The 15,474-nt window shown below is 36.4% G+C and overlaps 1 protein-coding gene across 1 annotated transcript; it reads right to left on the minus strand.

The window, feature by feature from the left end:
* Window positions 1-92: 92 nt before the first annotated feature.
* On the minus strand, window positions 93-15,135 carry LOC132276708 (C-terminal binding protein AN-like). Its single transcript, XM_059778278.1, has 9 exons — window positions 14,051-15,135; window positions 10,446-10,672; window positions 8,173-8,767; window positions 6,883-7,051; window positions 6,641-6,771; window positions 3,684-4,460; window positions 3,498-3,554; window positions 1,075-1,188; window positions 93-415 (listed from the first exon to the last, which is right to left on the minus strand). Exons 1-9 carry the CDS (start codon window positions 14,711-14,713, stop codon window positions 344-346), a joined length of 2,805 nt encoding a protein of 934 aa, XP_059634261.1. The 5' UTR covers window positions 14,714-15,135; the 3' UTR covers window positions 93-343.
* Between the last annotated feature and the right edge of the window lie 339 nt (window positions 15,136-15,474).

Here is a 15,474-nt window from a genome sequence, read left to right on the forward strand (position 1 = left end):
CCATCTCATAAGGAGGGTGCTCCATAGAAACTCCTCAACAATTAAAATAAAGTGAAACAGTCCAACACTGGGTAGAGCCGATCCCAAATAATTCGGAAAAGACTTAGGTGGTTGTTGTTTGTCAAATGTTGGACAAGACCATTGAAAACATCTCATAAATGGAGAAATAAATCAAAATTAAGGTGGAGTAACTCACAACACAAGAAACTTACAACCCTGATTTCACTTCAAAAATTGAATGCTTTACAACTTTAACAAGCTCTTCCGGAAATATTAACAAAGCTCAATGTAAAGGTATAGGCACGTATATCTTAAGGTTGCTTAGCGCTCCAATGTTCACAACCTAATCAAGCCAGCGCGTAACCCGGTCATCTCCTAGAGCTGCAAGAATCTCGATTCGTACATCTAAAACAGCCTGCAGTTGAATCAAATGCAGCAATTTTGTGAGCGCACACGAGCTTTAAAAACTGCTTATATGAAGCTATTCATTTGCAAATCTCAGATTATGGGCTGAATCAATCCGCATGGATGTGAAAATGCATCATAATTGCCGATAATCATAGCAGATGGACTAAATATCAATCCACATATTATGATAGTAGGTGCATATATGGATACAACTGCAGATGCTAGTTTGCCAATTCTAAATCCGATGGAGATTGAACCTAACCTCCAACACCTGTTTTTATGAAGTTGGAAGTGCAGATTTGAAACGCTTCCCAATTATGCGCGCATGTGTATATGTACATATATATTCATATCTACAATGTCAGAGTTCATCATAGGCCAGAAAAGACAACAACTTCTGTCCCCAACATTCATAACATATATAATGTTGGGAAAACCAAGACAACTTCTGCCCCCGACCAAGACAACTTCTGCCCCCAATGTTGGGAAAAAACCAATCATCTACCATCTCATTACTTATCAACCTCCTTTTATACTAACAGGGAAGCATTATTTCTAGGTATATATTATATTTGGTTGCTTCCAAGGTGCTTCTGCAGTTGTAAGGGTTTGTAGTAATGAGTTAATTACTTTATGCAATTGTGTGAAATCATGAAGGAAACTTACCAGGGGATTTCTACAACTGACCAGCCTACACTCCTCCAAAGAACCTTCAAGTGTCCAACTCTCCCAGACATCAAAGCTGTGACTTGCAAATACAAATTCCATTTTTCTATTTATCTGCAATGTTGAAATACAATTAAAATCCTTAGACAATGGAAACATTAATGGATAAACTCCATAAGTCATGCAGCATGTTAAGAAAGAAATAGCTTAAAGAATGATAATGCTCATATTATCAGTCTTGAGGAAAGCATAAATTATGAAATTGAGCAACTTTCACATTTACAGTTCAGCTTCCTGAGCCTTCTGATTCAGGAAGCGCATGCTATCATGGTAATATATATATATACACCTATAATAAAAGACAAAGGATAGTTGATGATGATATATGCTAGATGACAGTTCAAAAATAAATAAATAAAATCAACTCACTCTTGACATTGTTTGTGACCATGCATATTCTCAAACTTAAGTATGCAGCTCCTCCAAGGAAATTCTCATAGATAATAGGAAGATGAGCATCAGATCTTACTTAAGGAATACCACTTCCCTTATAATTATGCAAACTTCAAAAAGCAACACATTTGAGAATGAGATATCTAGCAAAATATGGAACCAGACACAAGCCCCAGCTATGTCTTGATCTAAAGCAACTTCAAGCTGCCGACAAGTAGGAACTGCTAGGGATGTGGCTGATGAGATCTATAGAGTAACTTCGAATGCTCAATGTGAATGAGATTGCGGATGTCTTCGGTGAGGATCAGCCTTTTGGTTCTCTATGAAATAGCAAACTCCAAACAAGTAGACAGAAGCAGATGGTACCTTCCAGGTCAATGTAAAGAAATATTGCAAAGTCCTAGAGATCTACACAAGTACAAGACTAGTTTTATCAATCTTTTTTTACATCTTCATGGGGTTAGGAGTTTGGACACTTTTTGATATCAAAGTAATTTCAGCCTCCAACTCTTACCACAGTCACGTATTTGTTATCATTGTTTCCTTCCTGTCAGAAGCCACATCTTCAGTCAAGGCAATAAAATCTAAATCTTGCTCGTGTATCTCTTTCGCTTTCCTACTCCCTTCCATCATTAAAACTATAACAGTTCAAAATTTTCACCCGGCACAGATATTAGTATCAGTTCACCGCATAAACCAATGTATTCATTGCCCGCTTATTCAAAAATGTATATCAGGACCTTTAGCCTAGAAGCGCGGACATAGACATGGACACGAGACACGAATATGACACGACAAGGACACGGCGATATGGACCAACAGGCCAGTGGCCTAGCGGTACCAAGTCCCTACTTCTCAAAGAGAGGTCAGGGATTTGAGTCTCAGTAGAGGCATGTGTGTGTGAGTACCAACTAGGAAAAAAAAAATACGGAAATTTTAAAAAAAATAGAAAACAGAAATGGCAACTAGCAAGGATATGACAATAAAATATTAATATAATTTATATATATATATATATATATATATATATAGATATAAATTTGCTCAATTTCTTATATATATTAATAAAGATAACTCATTTACAGTAGGCCCATCACGTAACTCATTTCTTTTGAAAAACATAGGTCCACTGTCTCATTTTCTTTTGAAAAACATAAGCCTTGGACAAACGTGTCTATGTCAGACACGTGTCCGACACTGGTACGGCACCCATCTCTGCCGTGTCCGTGCTTTAAAGCCTTTAGCAAATCTAGGTCCCCACAGGAGAGCTCCCCTTCCACCACAGGGACATCCCTAACCATAATGCAAAGATAAAACATAAAAAATGTCTGAATTACAATTACAAAAAATGCTTCCAATATGATGGCTGGATTCCTCAAAGGAACAACCATTAATCCAGACTAATTTTATACAAAGGAGTGGAAATTATACTTGACTTCTAGAATCTGGCATGACATAAATGGACATATGCCCTACTATCCCTTATGATAAAAAAATATGGGAATTCCTCAAAATTCCAAAGTCACTAAGACCCAAAAAGTTGAACTGCATTAGCTCCCTATTACACTTTTTTTTTTCCAGACTAATTTTATACAAAGGAGTGGAAATTATACTTGACTTCTAGAATCTGGCATGACATAAATGGACATATGCCCTACTATCCCTTGTGATCAAAGATATGGGAATTCCTCAAAATTCCGAAGTCGCTGAGACCCAAAAAGGTTAACTGCATTAGCTCCCTATTACACTTTTTTTTTTTCCTTCTTGGTACTCACACACAACCCTATCCCACCCAAAAGTGATTAAAAGATGCTTTGCAAAGGTTAACAGTCAGATCTTCGTACCAACCAAAAAACATAGAACTTAAAGTTTGCAACTTGCAACTTCCAAATCAAGATGAAGCTAGTGCTTAAACAACTCCCTAACAGATACGATGATTATAAAGTAGAACTCGTAAGAATAGAAGATACCTGCAATAATTTTCCACCAGCAGTGAAAGAACGCAAGCCAATTGTGTGACCTGTGTCCTGCAAAAAGTCATGCATATACCCAATCAATCAGCCAGCACAAGATTCACAACTTCAAATGCCACCTGCCACATAAATTGAAATAGAAGCTGGCAAATAAGCCCAACAAATGAGAAACTGAACACAAACCTTGCTTCTGAAAACAACGAGGAACTGCGCTGCTGGATCTCTTTTCGTTACATTCGACATTGTGTCCAGGAACCAACCACCACCTTGAATTCTTTGCCTGGAGACATAAAGCACCGGACGATCTCTTGCATACAAAGCTATTATACAACCATCCTTCAGCACTTCACCAGACTTTCTACTGAGCCTCATGCTTGACTTCAGAACCTGCTCAGAAGACGATTCTTCTATAGATTCAATTGGTGCTTTCCTACTTCTTGAATCTTCAGGGGAAGCACAACGTGAACTGGTCCAACTGGAACTCAACACTTGATTTGTGCCACTCATTACAGTGTCATCTTCCAAACACGAGGAACTCTCTTTTTCTAATGCAGAAGGATCGTCTGATTTGTGCAGGGATTTTTGGCGGGCATGCCTCCTTTTAGCCTTCTTACTAGATCTGCTGCGCTTTCCTTCAGATCGAGTAGAAGTAATTTGAGACAAAACCAAACCCTGATGCTGGCTAGGAGACTCTTTTGTTTGACTGGTACCCTTTTTCTGAAAGCTTTCAGGAGTTGTATGTATAACATCTGTCAATTGCTCACCAACAGAACCCTGCAATGCACTTTCATCTATTTCATTTTCTTCATCATCTTCATCAGAGACATCATTCTTTGGAATCATACCATCCAAGAAGAACGTCTGCAATATAGATATAGCTTTCTCCCTTATCTCCATCCACACTTCTTCACTATAATCCGCACTGCGGGGAAGTATTAATACATTGGGCATCTCTTTTACCTGAAGAAAGTTTATGATACAATAAATTAGAATCAAATATAAAAATATAAAAATTCTGGAGTTGCTTGCTTTATACGCATCGTCCAGACACATTTATAACACCTTTATAAACATAAGAGCTAAAAAAATTATATGACTGATATTCCACATTTCACTTCACACAAAGGGTGAATATCAATGATTATTACCCGGAAAAAAGGAGGAGGATAGAAATGAGATACGATATATAAGAAAATAATGCAACTTTACCTGTAGCTTTGTCTACTTTATTTCTTAATGGATCTTTTTATTCTTTTAGAGGGAATCTCCTCCCACTTAAAATATTTTCCTCTCATACACATTATCTTTTAGTTTCTAACCTCTCTTTGTGTGTGTGTGTGTGTGCTCGCGCGCGCATGTGTTATAAGTAAATGATTCTCAGGCATCTCCTTATATTTTTACTAGAATCAAATAAATCTGTATCAACGCCAAGTAACGTACACTATGGTACCTCTTCATGAATACGCCTTTTAGTTTCATCTATGGCCAAATCACAACAATGGAGGGCTTAATGTGAAGAACTTGTAGTATATTGTGATTGAAATCAACTTGTCTCTCCTCAAATTGTTTCATGATATTTGTAGGGTAACATATGAGATGCATGTCTTTGATCACGTCAATAATTCTAATTAGTTACCTTTACCTTCTAAAAGCCAGAGCAAACACATTATCTTTATAGATCCCACAATATGTCATGTCTATTAATAACCATACGAATGCCCTTTCTCTTCTCCAAGTTTTACCACCATTCACCAATGTAGATAATGCCTATGGTCAATATTCCAGGAACAGAACGACACTGGTTTTTTCATATACTCATTTCATGTTTTAGTGCGACCATTCTTGCAAAACAAAACGAAAAACCAAAAAGTTACAAAAAAAAAATAAATAAATAAACAAAGGAAAAAAACCAAAAAAGAAAAGGAGAGAAAAAGGATATAAAAACAGTTAAAAGGAAGCCCTAAAATGACTACTAACTAAAATTAATTGACCAAAAAAAGTGTTGCCTTAAGATCAAGAATTGTGTAATTCTTTGATACAGATTCCTCATAAAGATGAGTACCAGTAGAACTGAAAATGTCTACCTAGATTATGCAAGGGTTGACACTTGTGATAACATAGTTTTCCTGTTCTTATTTTAATTAGAAACAAACATTACTAGTTGAGAAAATAGGAAAATTTATCATCCAAATAAAAAGAAGAAGAAGAAGGTGAAAGTCCCACAATAGATACACAAAACCATATCATGATAATTAAGTGAAGAATTCTATACAAGTCTGCTTCCTTATTATTAACCTACGCTACAAGAGGCAACCTCTCTTTTAGGATCCAGTTGATAGCAGTAAAAGTATGGCCTTCCAATATCAGACTATGACGTCCAGAATTAAGAGATCTCAAATCTAACACTCAGGTTCCCCACTCAACCTTGGTGCCACTCTATTCACAATATGAGAACCAAAAATAATAAATAATAAATACCTTCATTGTTTATTAACAAACCACCTTCCCAACTGCCCATTTTTGTAAGAGAAAAAGAGGTCCACTTAAAATATGTTGTTTTGTTGAAGGATAATTAGATGTTTTGCAAATAAGGACTCCACATAAGACCTTCATAATTGAAGCCCATATGAAAACTACGAGATAGATTTTTTGTTCTTCTACATTTACAGAATATTATTATACAAATTAATTACATAAATTGTTGCATACAATACAAATACAGCTGGCCAGAAATCAGACTACCTCAGCTATATAGAAAAGCCTTCTCTGAGTAAAAGATTACTTTTCCTTGCCTCACCCTATACCTCTATTACACATGTGCAACTAACATAAACTGGGAGTGGAACTCCATGAATGGCTGTTACACAATGGCATATGTGCACAACCTAAATGTGAAAATAGTAAAAAGCATAAAACTGTAGCAAGAAATCTGGAGGGGAAAAACAAAAAGAGATGAAAAAAAAAAATAGGAAAATGAAAAAAGAACCCTTTAAGGGATAACAATAATAAAAAAAAAAAAAAAAATTAACATTGTCTACCAAGCAATCAGTTGAAATCATATAAGTCATGACAAAAAATTCCTGCCCAGGAAAACATCATATATATATTCATACCCTAAGGCTACTCATCAATCATCATACCCATGCTTCCATCCATTGTGGCCCTTCAGCACCATCCAGAGCACAGCCTGCAAGGGTGCCATCAATCAGAAGCTGCTTTACAGCACAATCATCCAATAGCTGGCTACTACCAGTATTCACAAGAAACGCTCCTGCATGAAAAAGGACATAATAAGCAAAAATAGGAGAAACCCCAATATATATATATATATATATATATTTTGGAAGAAACATCTCAGACGAAATATGAAAATAAAAAGTACCAGGCTTTATGTGCTGCAAACAATCTGCATTTATAATCTGAATTGTTTCATTTGTCAGAGTACAGTGGAGAGAAATAAGATCACTAGCAGCAAGTAAATCATTAAGGGTATCCATTCTCCGGGCAGCAGGTGGGAATGCTATGGAGGATCGACTTAATCTCTCTTCTCCCTTTTAAATGTAATTTAGAAAATTTTGTGAGAACAAGTCGGATATAAACCAACAAATACTAAATGCATGAGCAGCATGACAACAAACATATAATCCAAATATGAAAAGGAGGCTAGGAAAATGTCTGAAGTGTGGGCAGTAATATATTACTATAGCACTTCCATGAAACTCACTGGTTACTTCCAATTAAGGACAGCCTATAAAAGGTTAGAATTTTCTCCACTTGTTGCATTCTTGTTTATTTATTTATTTTTATTTATTTTTTTTGGAGAAAATATTGAATTTCGATGTCCCATAATATACAATGATTGATAAAGTTCGGAATTTCTCATTTTCATTACTAAACCAGAAATTTGAAATGATCAATACCACTTCTTTTTTTTTTTTTGGCTGATGATTTTACCACCCAGATTGGAAAGCTAAGGCTGCAGGATTTTTGGCCTCATGATTCTTCTATCTTCTCCAATGTTTGTGCATGCATTCAAGTGATTGTAGGTTTAACTTAGCTGTAGGCCCAAAATGGAAGACTGAATTGTTCCAATACCAGCATGTTTCATTACAATCTACTGAAAAGAATTATATTTTCTAACTACATAAAAGCAAAATGGGATTGCTTTTGTTAGGTCAAATGAATCGTAACTTAAACTCCGTGATAGAATACATTTACTGATTCGATAAAACACGTCATTGAAGGATCATTCTTAGCTGATCTGTCATTACTGCAGGGAAGGAGCCAATTCACACTGAATTTTTTTTTTTACTATTATATACCACTAATTTTACTTATTTTCAATTATATACGTATAAAATTTTCACTTTGCCCCCCCTGAAATTACAAAAAAAAAATACACTAAATTCACTCCCCCCAACTTCATGGATCCTTCCCTGCATTACTGGAACCTACCCACTTCAAGTATATCAATCATTAACTGCTTAATATACAATGACTCTAAAATAACAAAGTGTTCTTGTAATCAACAACTTCAGAGGTCAGGAACATAGATAACATATACCCAAGATCGTATTTCAGCAATTGAAACACTATTTTAGGATCTAAAAATATACATCTATGCTGAGAATTGACTGAATATAAAACTACATTGTCTGATCGGATTTCATACCTCGTGAACATCAAAATAGAGCACACTCATCTTGAAAGCCAAGCTGCGAGTAGCCAAGGACCTAGCGGACGCAGATCTACCGATGATCCCCAATACAAGGCCGCGGCAGCGGCGCATACCACGGCAGAGGGGCTGGACAGAGCCGAGCCAGCCGGAGGCGGAGAGAGTGTGATGAGAGAGGAGATGAGTGCGGCGGAGGAGGCCGAGGATGAGGGCCATGACGGTGTCTGCCACCTCCTCGGCGCGCGAGACGTCGACGTGGAGGAATCGGTGGAGGCCGAGGTCTGCGGCGAGGGCGGAGTCGACAGGGCGGTCAGAGGAGCCGAGGCAGAGGACGAGCTGCCAGGGGCGGAGGCGGCGCTGGGCAGCGCGGGGGAGGAAGGTGAGGGAATGGAGGAGGACGGCGGCTGCAGACTCGATCTTGGCCTCCGCGAGACGGCTGAGCGACACATGCTCGACGGCGGCGATGTCGGAGAGGCAGTCTTGCTCGAGGACGGTGTCCTCGATGCAGTTGAGAGTGATGACAAAGGGGAGGGGAGGAGGTGGTGCAGGGTTGTTATGATGGGCCATTGTTGCAGGAGATCTGGAGCTACTACTGATCTTAGTAGTGTCTTTCCCTCTCATCACTCTGGTCTTCTTCTAACACATAATATGTATACAAATGATATAGTAATAATATGAGTTTGTGTGTGTAATGCGTTTATAGAAGCAGCATTTCTCTCTGGTTCTGCTGGTACGTCTTTTTCTTTTGTTCGAGTAAGTGCTTCGACCAGTGCTCCTGGAGAGGTGGTTGAGTTTGTTGCAGACCCTAGTCCCCTTCTCTCTCTCTCTCTCTCTCTCTCTCTCTCTCTCCATGCATCTTCTTTTGTCGTGTTTCGAAAATTAAGCAATTTTTTTTATAATTTCGTCAGCGCTCCACTCAAACTCATTTGCATTTTATTTTTTTCCTTAGTAACAAAATACACTCCCATGTATGTCAGCGCTCCACTCAAACTCATTTGCATTTTATTTTTTTCCTTAGTAACAAAATACACTCCCGTGTATGTTTTGGGCTTCAGTCTCCCTTTCTCCTTTGAAGGAGATTAGGTTTTATATTCTCTCAGTCTCAAATTAAGTATCTCCTTTAATTTTTATGAACACTTAATTTGAAACCGAAAAAGTATGTATTTAACTAATTAAAAAATATATATTATTTTATTTTATTATTAATTTTTAACTAATTTCATATTTCTATTTCTATTCTTCGATAAAGAAAATAATAAAATACAAAAACTTAAGAAAGGAGCCAAAAACCCAAATCTAGTATGATCCTAGAAAAGCGTTAACTAATTTGAAATAGGCTCAAGCTCATAATAGAAAGTGTGTAAAAAAGGTTTGGTCTGCTTTTTCCAAAAGCAAAATCAAACCCACCCTTTAGTTGATATAAATCTCAATTTACGCTTCAATGATTTTTTTTCCATCATGTCTCATTAGATTAATGTTGAATTAATCTACACTATTTTAGCTTCTCATTAGCTTAATGTTGAATTAATCTACACTATTAGCCTAATGTCCATTGAAAGCATTCACCTTGGCAAGATAAACTTCAAAAATAATGCTTCAAACACAAGAAAAAGTGTCAATCAATGATGGGAAGACATTATTAAGTATTGAAATGAATTATCAAAATATAGGCTTGCTTATTATTAATACAAATGCAACATATCGTAACCAGCACATTAAATAGAAGAATGAGGATACACAAAATGTAAATAAGAAGAAAGAACAAGAAGTGCTGTTAGCTGTGCTGTTGTAATAACCAGAAGAAAAGAGAACCTCTAATGGAACACCAAATGATGAAAAATATCTACAACTTGAGGCAGTGGATGCATCTTTGTGTCTTCCTGTTGGTACATACACATACACGACTCGCATCATTCTTCAATTGCCTAGGGCTTTGCTGGTCCAAGTAATCAACTCCAGAATTTCATCAGAAGCAACACAATTCAAGTCATACTAGCAAGCTACATGAATGAGACAGGAAAGCAAGGCAGCAGCTTCCACTAGAGCATCATGTCAAGTGAACCAACCAACCAATCAACCGTCCGGCATCCGCCCAAGTATCAAAGCACACTTCTAAAATGCTGTGCATTGTGTGATTTTTTTTTTACTTTCTTGGCCACCATCTAAAGAAATCTCACTCCAAGTAAAATCCCAAAAGTTTTCTTCTCATTGCTTTTAACATTCAACCAGAATCATGGATCTCCAAACAAAATTATCTAGTTCAAAAAAACCTCCTCCTCAAGTTCCTGGTGGTTGCTTCATATGAGCGCATGAGAAGTCCAACGCCAATTCCGATGCCAACGCACATCCCCAGGCCAATTCCAACCCCAACTCTTACACCAGCATTAAACCATGAGAGTTGTCCATCCTCACCAGCGTACATGTCTTCGGAGTGGAAGACAGGACGTCCAATTTTTCCATCTGATGACTCATATCCGTCTGCTTCTGCCTCTGTAACCTGCAGAGTTCCGATAGGAAGATGAATTGTGGAGAATAAATAAATAAATAAAATCAAATAAGTATGCAAACTGGTATCAACGCACACTTGGAAAATATGAAATATACACACAGCAAGATGGCAACATGAACGGTGATATCCATACAATAGAACATCAAACTCTCTAAGACTCTAACCTAGCTACGAGATTTACAGTCTTAACTAGCAATTCCTTTGGTTCAAACAGTTTTCAATGCTGATTGAAACATGAAATAATAAATATAAAACCAATGTATCGTTAAATAGGATGCCTGGATGAATTGAAAGAATATTACAAAAGATTCTTAAAGAATCAAAATGAAAAGTTGAAATGAGTATTTCTGAAAGAAAGAAAAAAAAAAAAAAAAAAAAAAACACTATTTTCTATAGCATCCTGGTTTAGGTTAACAGGTACAATTTCCTTTAAAGCTTTGGACAGAAGATGGTACTGTTGTGAAGGTGCTTCTTGTCTGACAAAATTGTTCAATAGAATAATAATAACTAAGGCCATGCGACCGTGCCTGATAAGTGACAAAGTATTTTACTGCTTATATAAGAAACCGGGGGATGCTAAAAGATATACAGATTATCATAGTGTCTCAAATTTATAAATACATGGGAGAGGAATGCTTGACGATGAGAAGCTACAATGCCGGACCATCAATTTAAATTTAGGGTTAGGTTTGGCCTAATTACACATAGATAAAACTTTTAAAAAATCTTGTACCGTGTTCGCAAAACGTTTGCTCACTTGCTACATATACCCCCTCCGTACCAAAAAAAAATTACATGATTCTCATCCCTCTTTCTGAAATGACTTTATTACCCTTACATGACATTTAATTAACAAAATACCTTATTTTTATGAACAAAATTAACCTAAATTTCTTGGCTTCATTTTTATAAATCAATTTGAAAAAACTTAAAAATATATTAAAAGTTAAAAACACACACACACACACAACACATATTTACAGATTATATTTGTACATATAAATTTACAGTCCGCAACTTTACTCTATATATCTATACGTATTGTATACGTCCAATACGTATATGGATATAAAGAGAGAGAATTTTTTTTTTTTTTTTTTGATAAGTAAGATTATATTAAAAAGGCGTTCAAAAGGGAAATGCATCCCTCAAAAGCTACACAGATATATATAGAGAAGGACATTAAACAAACATATATGTATTGCACATATATACAAATGTAGAGTATTTTGGCCGCCATCGAATCGGATACGATTCAAACAACGAATTTGACACCAACAATAAAGGTTGCTGTTGTCGTTCCTCCTCTTCCGCCGCTGTTGTTCATCCGCCATTGCAGTGGGGGTTCGGTGGTTGCGCATTGATCTGGATCAGATCTAGTCGTGCTATGTTCTCATTTGCAGCTCTGAGAGCATCAGTGAAATGTATTATTTAGAGGACAACAACACTTCTTTTCCTATTGTTCACCCCTTTTTTCCCAGATCTTAAATTCGAAGTTTATCTGGTGTTTTTTTATTTGATTAGGGTAATGGAGTAGCTAAGGTATGTTGCATATCTCTGTGTTTTGTTCTCAGATTTCAAACATGCTTTGCTTGATTATTGGTAAAGCTTCTCGAAATCTTTATTTAACACTCAAAACATGAATGAAAAATAAAAAATCTGCTAACCATCTATTATAATATTGATTTTCTAATGTATGAACAAAAACCCTATTTGGAGGATCTCAAATGGGGTACTAGAGAAGATGCACTGACATTAGGTTTTCTTTATAAAGGTGGGAAAAGTGGTAATTTCACAATAGCAGATATTTTGTCATTTTTAATGATAAATTATTGAGGGTATAAAGGTAAAATCACTCAAAAAGTTGAGGTCTATAGGTCAAAGGGGAGGTCAGTGCAAGATTTTTGAAAAGTTTCATCCTTAGGGGAGATCAGTGTAGTTAACCCTTAAATTTATGCCCAAAAAAAGAGCTAATCAAGTACTATTAACTACTCTCAAAAATAAGACAAACTTTTTTTTCCCCCCGGGCTAGGCAAATTTAAATTGTCCCTATTAATATTTTAGAAAATGTTAAAGCTTCTCATGTATAGCTAAGACTAATGGAAAATGATTCTTGCACCGAATAATTGCAGTGAATTGCCAGACATACTATTTTAATTGGTCAATTATGCAATAAATAAGGAAGTAGGGCCCTCCACTTAGTTGTATTTGGTATAAATAATCAATTAAAAATTATTCAGTTAGACAATTCACTGCAAGTGTTCAGTATGAGTATCACTACTCAATTTAATAATGCCATTTTAAATATTTACACAATATTTCATGTTTTAGATGTTGTATATGTTTATTTAATTCATCCACTTTGCAGTTAATATTATTATTATTATTATTTTCTTAATTCTCTTGTATATCCCCCATTTCAATTCCATACAACAACTGAGTCTCAATTTTAACCCCAAGATGAATGAGCTATGATTCGCACATCCTAGGTCACATCAATACATATTGGCAATATTCTCTCCTTTCTTAGAATTCACATTATTATCTCTAGTGGCCTTGTTATATGAATTTAATAAATCAAAAGGCAGTTAAAAACACATTGCCGTTACCTTTCTTCTCTTTAATCCTTGTCCATCAACCACTCAAGTACTTACATTTTCACGGAATCAATCTCCTGATTTACTAAAGCCTATACTTCTATTCCTTGATTTTTCCTCTATAAGACAATCACTACCATCTAACTTTCATAGGATGACACGAATTTCAAAAGTAATAACTTTTTCTGAGTAAGCTATTTATTTACTAAAGCAGTAAAGCCTATACTTCTATTCCTTAATTTTTCCTCTATAAGACAATCCCTACCATCTAACTTTCATAGAATGACACGAATTTCAAAAACAATATCTTTTTATGAGTAAGCAGCTTAACATCAAAAGCTATTGATTATAAATGTAAGCTAGGTAGTGGATACATTTGCTCAAATTAATCTAACTAACAATAAACGGAATAGTAAAGAAGTAACCATCAACAGTGACATATCTCTTGACGACCTAGTTGCACTAAAACCCAAGTGAAGAAAGTAGACACCAAAAAATTACAAAAGGTAATAAAAATGGAAGGAAACGAACCATCTTTTAGAACTGCAACTACTTCTCCACCTTAATCATTAAATTGCAAACGGTATGAAAAATGTTATGCTATGTTAATACAAAAGGAACACTAGAAACCTCGTCTGAGATAAACTCATCCACTAAATAATCATCCAAAAGATAATCGTTTGTTAAAAAACCCTTAACATTCAATACTATTATAATGCACAAACATATAATTTCAGTAAATAAGTCAACCAATTGGCAAGAAAATTACCTGCAATGTACGCTGTCGAACAAAACCACTACTACTCTTATGCTCCTTCTCGATCTCTTCTTCATCCTCTGGAATAACATCAAGAATCCTATGCCTTGCTGGTTTCCGCCTAGGACTGATTAAAAATGTCTTTGTCAGAATCACAGGCATACCTGAACAACATCCCGCTACATAAACCTCAATCGAGGGCGACGAAATCCCAAGTTTCGGCTGGAAAAAAACCGAAGACCCACTCGTAATTGACGCCGCTGCAAAACAATCCATACTCCACCCCGTCTTCGAATCATTCTCTGAACCCAAATTCCCATTACTCCAACAAGCCTCCATTCTCTCCAAAGACCCACACAAAATCATCTCCTCATTCTCATACACCTCGAATTCGAACGCCCCTGTAACCCTAACACTGTCGGTAAAGACATACGTCACCTCCGCCGATTCCTTATCTATTCGGTCGCGACGGAGGGTTAAGGAGGCCGCCTCGGTCGCCGGGACACGAGCTCCATTGATTTCAAGCGACACGCCGATTTCGCGACGTAGATGGCGAAGCTTTAGGTGGTCTGGGACGCTATGGATAGCGCATGGAGCGATACGAACGTAAAAAAGCCGAATCTCTAACCAACCAGATGATTGTAGTGAATGTCCGTTCATGAGACGATGATTCATATTCAAGTTTGGTTCATTCACCAATCCCTACAGACTTGAATATCCATAGAACCTCAACACTCGCTGGTCAATTGCATCAAAATTAGAGGGAATTATGGTTTCGAATAGGCAAAACAGATTGAAAATTAGCGATTTGGGTTTGAAGTACTTAAGGAGACCAAAATTCAAGATTGTTTTAAAATGAAACCAGCGATTTTTTGGTTCAATTAGAAGAGAATTGAGATGGTGAGCAGAAATTTTTATACGGGATCCCAATCTAGGGTTTTGAATAGGAAGTCAAATATTAGGGTTTTGCATGTGAATGCGGATGGAAAATGAGAGATGTGAAGCGGTGGTCCAAGACGAACTAAAATCCTCTCCCTCTCCAGTGGAGAGGATTCGAGAGAATTCGGGTTCGTCGAAGACATGGTCAATAGATTATTAGATAGCGAAGGCGAGAACGAAGGGACGTTATGAGCGTGACTAACACGCATCCTCATCACGTCGATGCCGAAGATATGTTAACGGCGTTAGAGTTAACTATCTGTCTTTTTTTTTTTAAAGCAGGACTGGATTAAATAGTTTCGAATTTTGTGAATTGTAAACAAAATTATAAATTTCTCAATTGGAAAACCTCCAAATTTTTTTGCAAGAAGTTCTCTTGCTATAATTTTTTTTTTTTTTTTTTTTTAATTTATGAAACATGTAGGGCAAAATACTATTTAGCTCGATTGAAAATACTTATTCTAACTTAATACAGGGAATTAGTAACTGTAAATTTT

Source organism: Cornus florida, unplaced genomic scaffold (genome assembly GCF_030987335.1).
Source record: "Cornus florida cultivar Cherokee Brave unplaced genomic scaffold, ASM3098733v1 CherokeeBrave_3.0.0_Hap2_Chr10, whole genome shotgun sequence".
NCBI classification, from domain to species: domain Eukaryota; kingdom Viridiplantae; phylum Streptophyta; class Magnoliopsida; order Cornales; family Cornaceae; genus Cornus; species Cornus florida.

Excerpts from the sequence above, each read along its gene's own strand:
- LOC132276708 (XM_059778278.1), bottom strand. The coding sequence starts at position 14,713 with ATGAATCATCGTCTCATGAACGGACATTCACTACAATCATCTGGTTGG. Across the intron at positions 10,673-14,050 it reads TTCGACAGCGTACATTGCAG|GTTACAGAGGCAGAAGCAGA; the intron begins GTAATTTTCTTG and ends GGAACTCTGCAG. Across the intron at positions 7,052-8,172 it reads TCTATTTTGATGTTCACGAG|GGAGAAGAGAGATTAAGTCG; the intron begins GTATGAAATCCG and ends TACATTTAAAAG.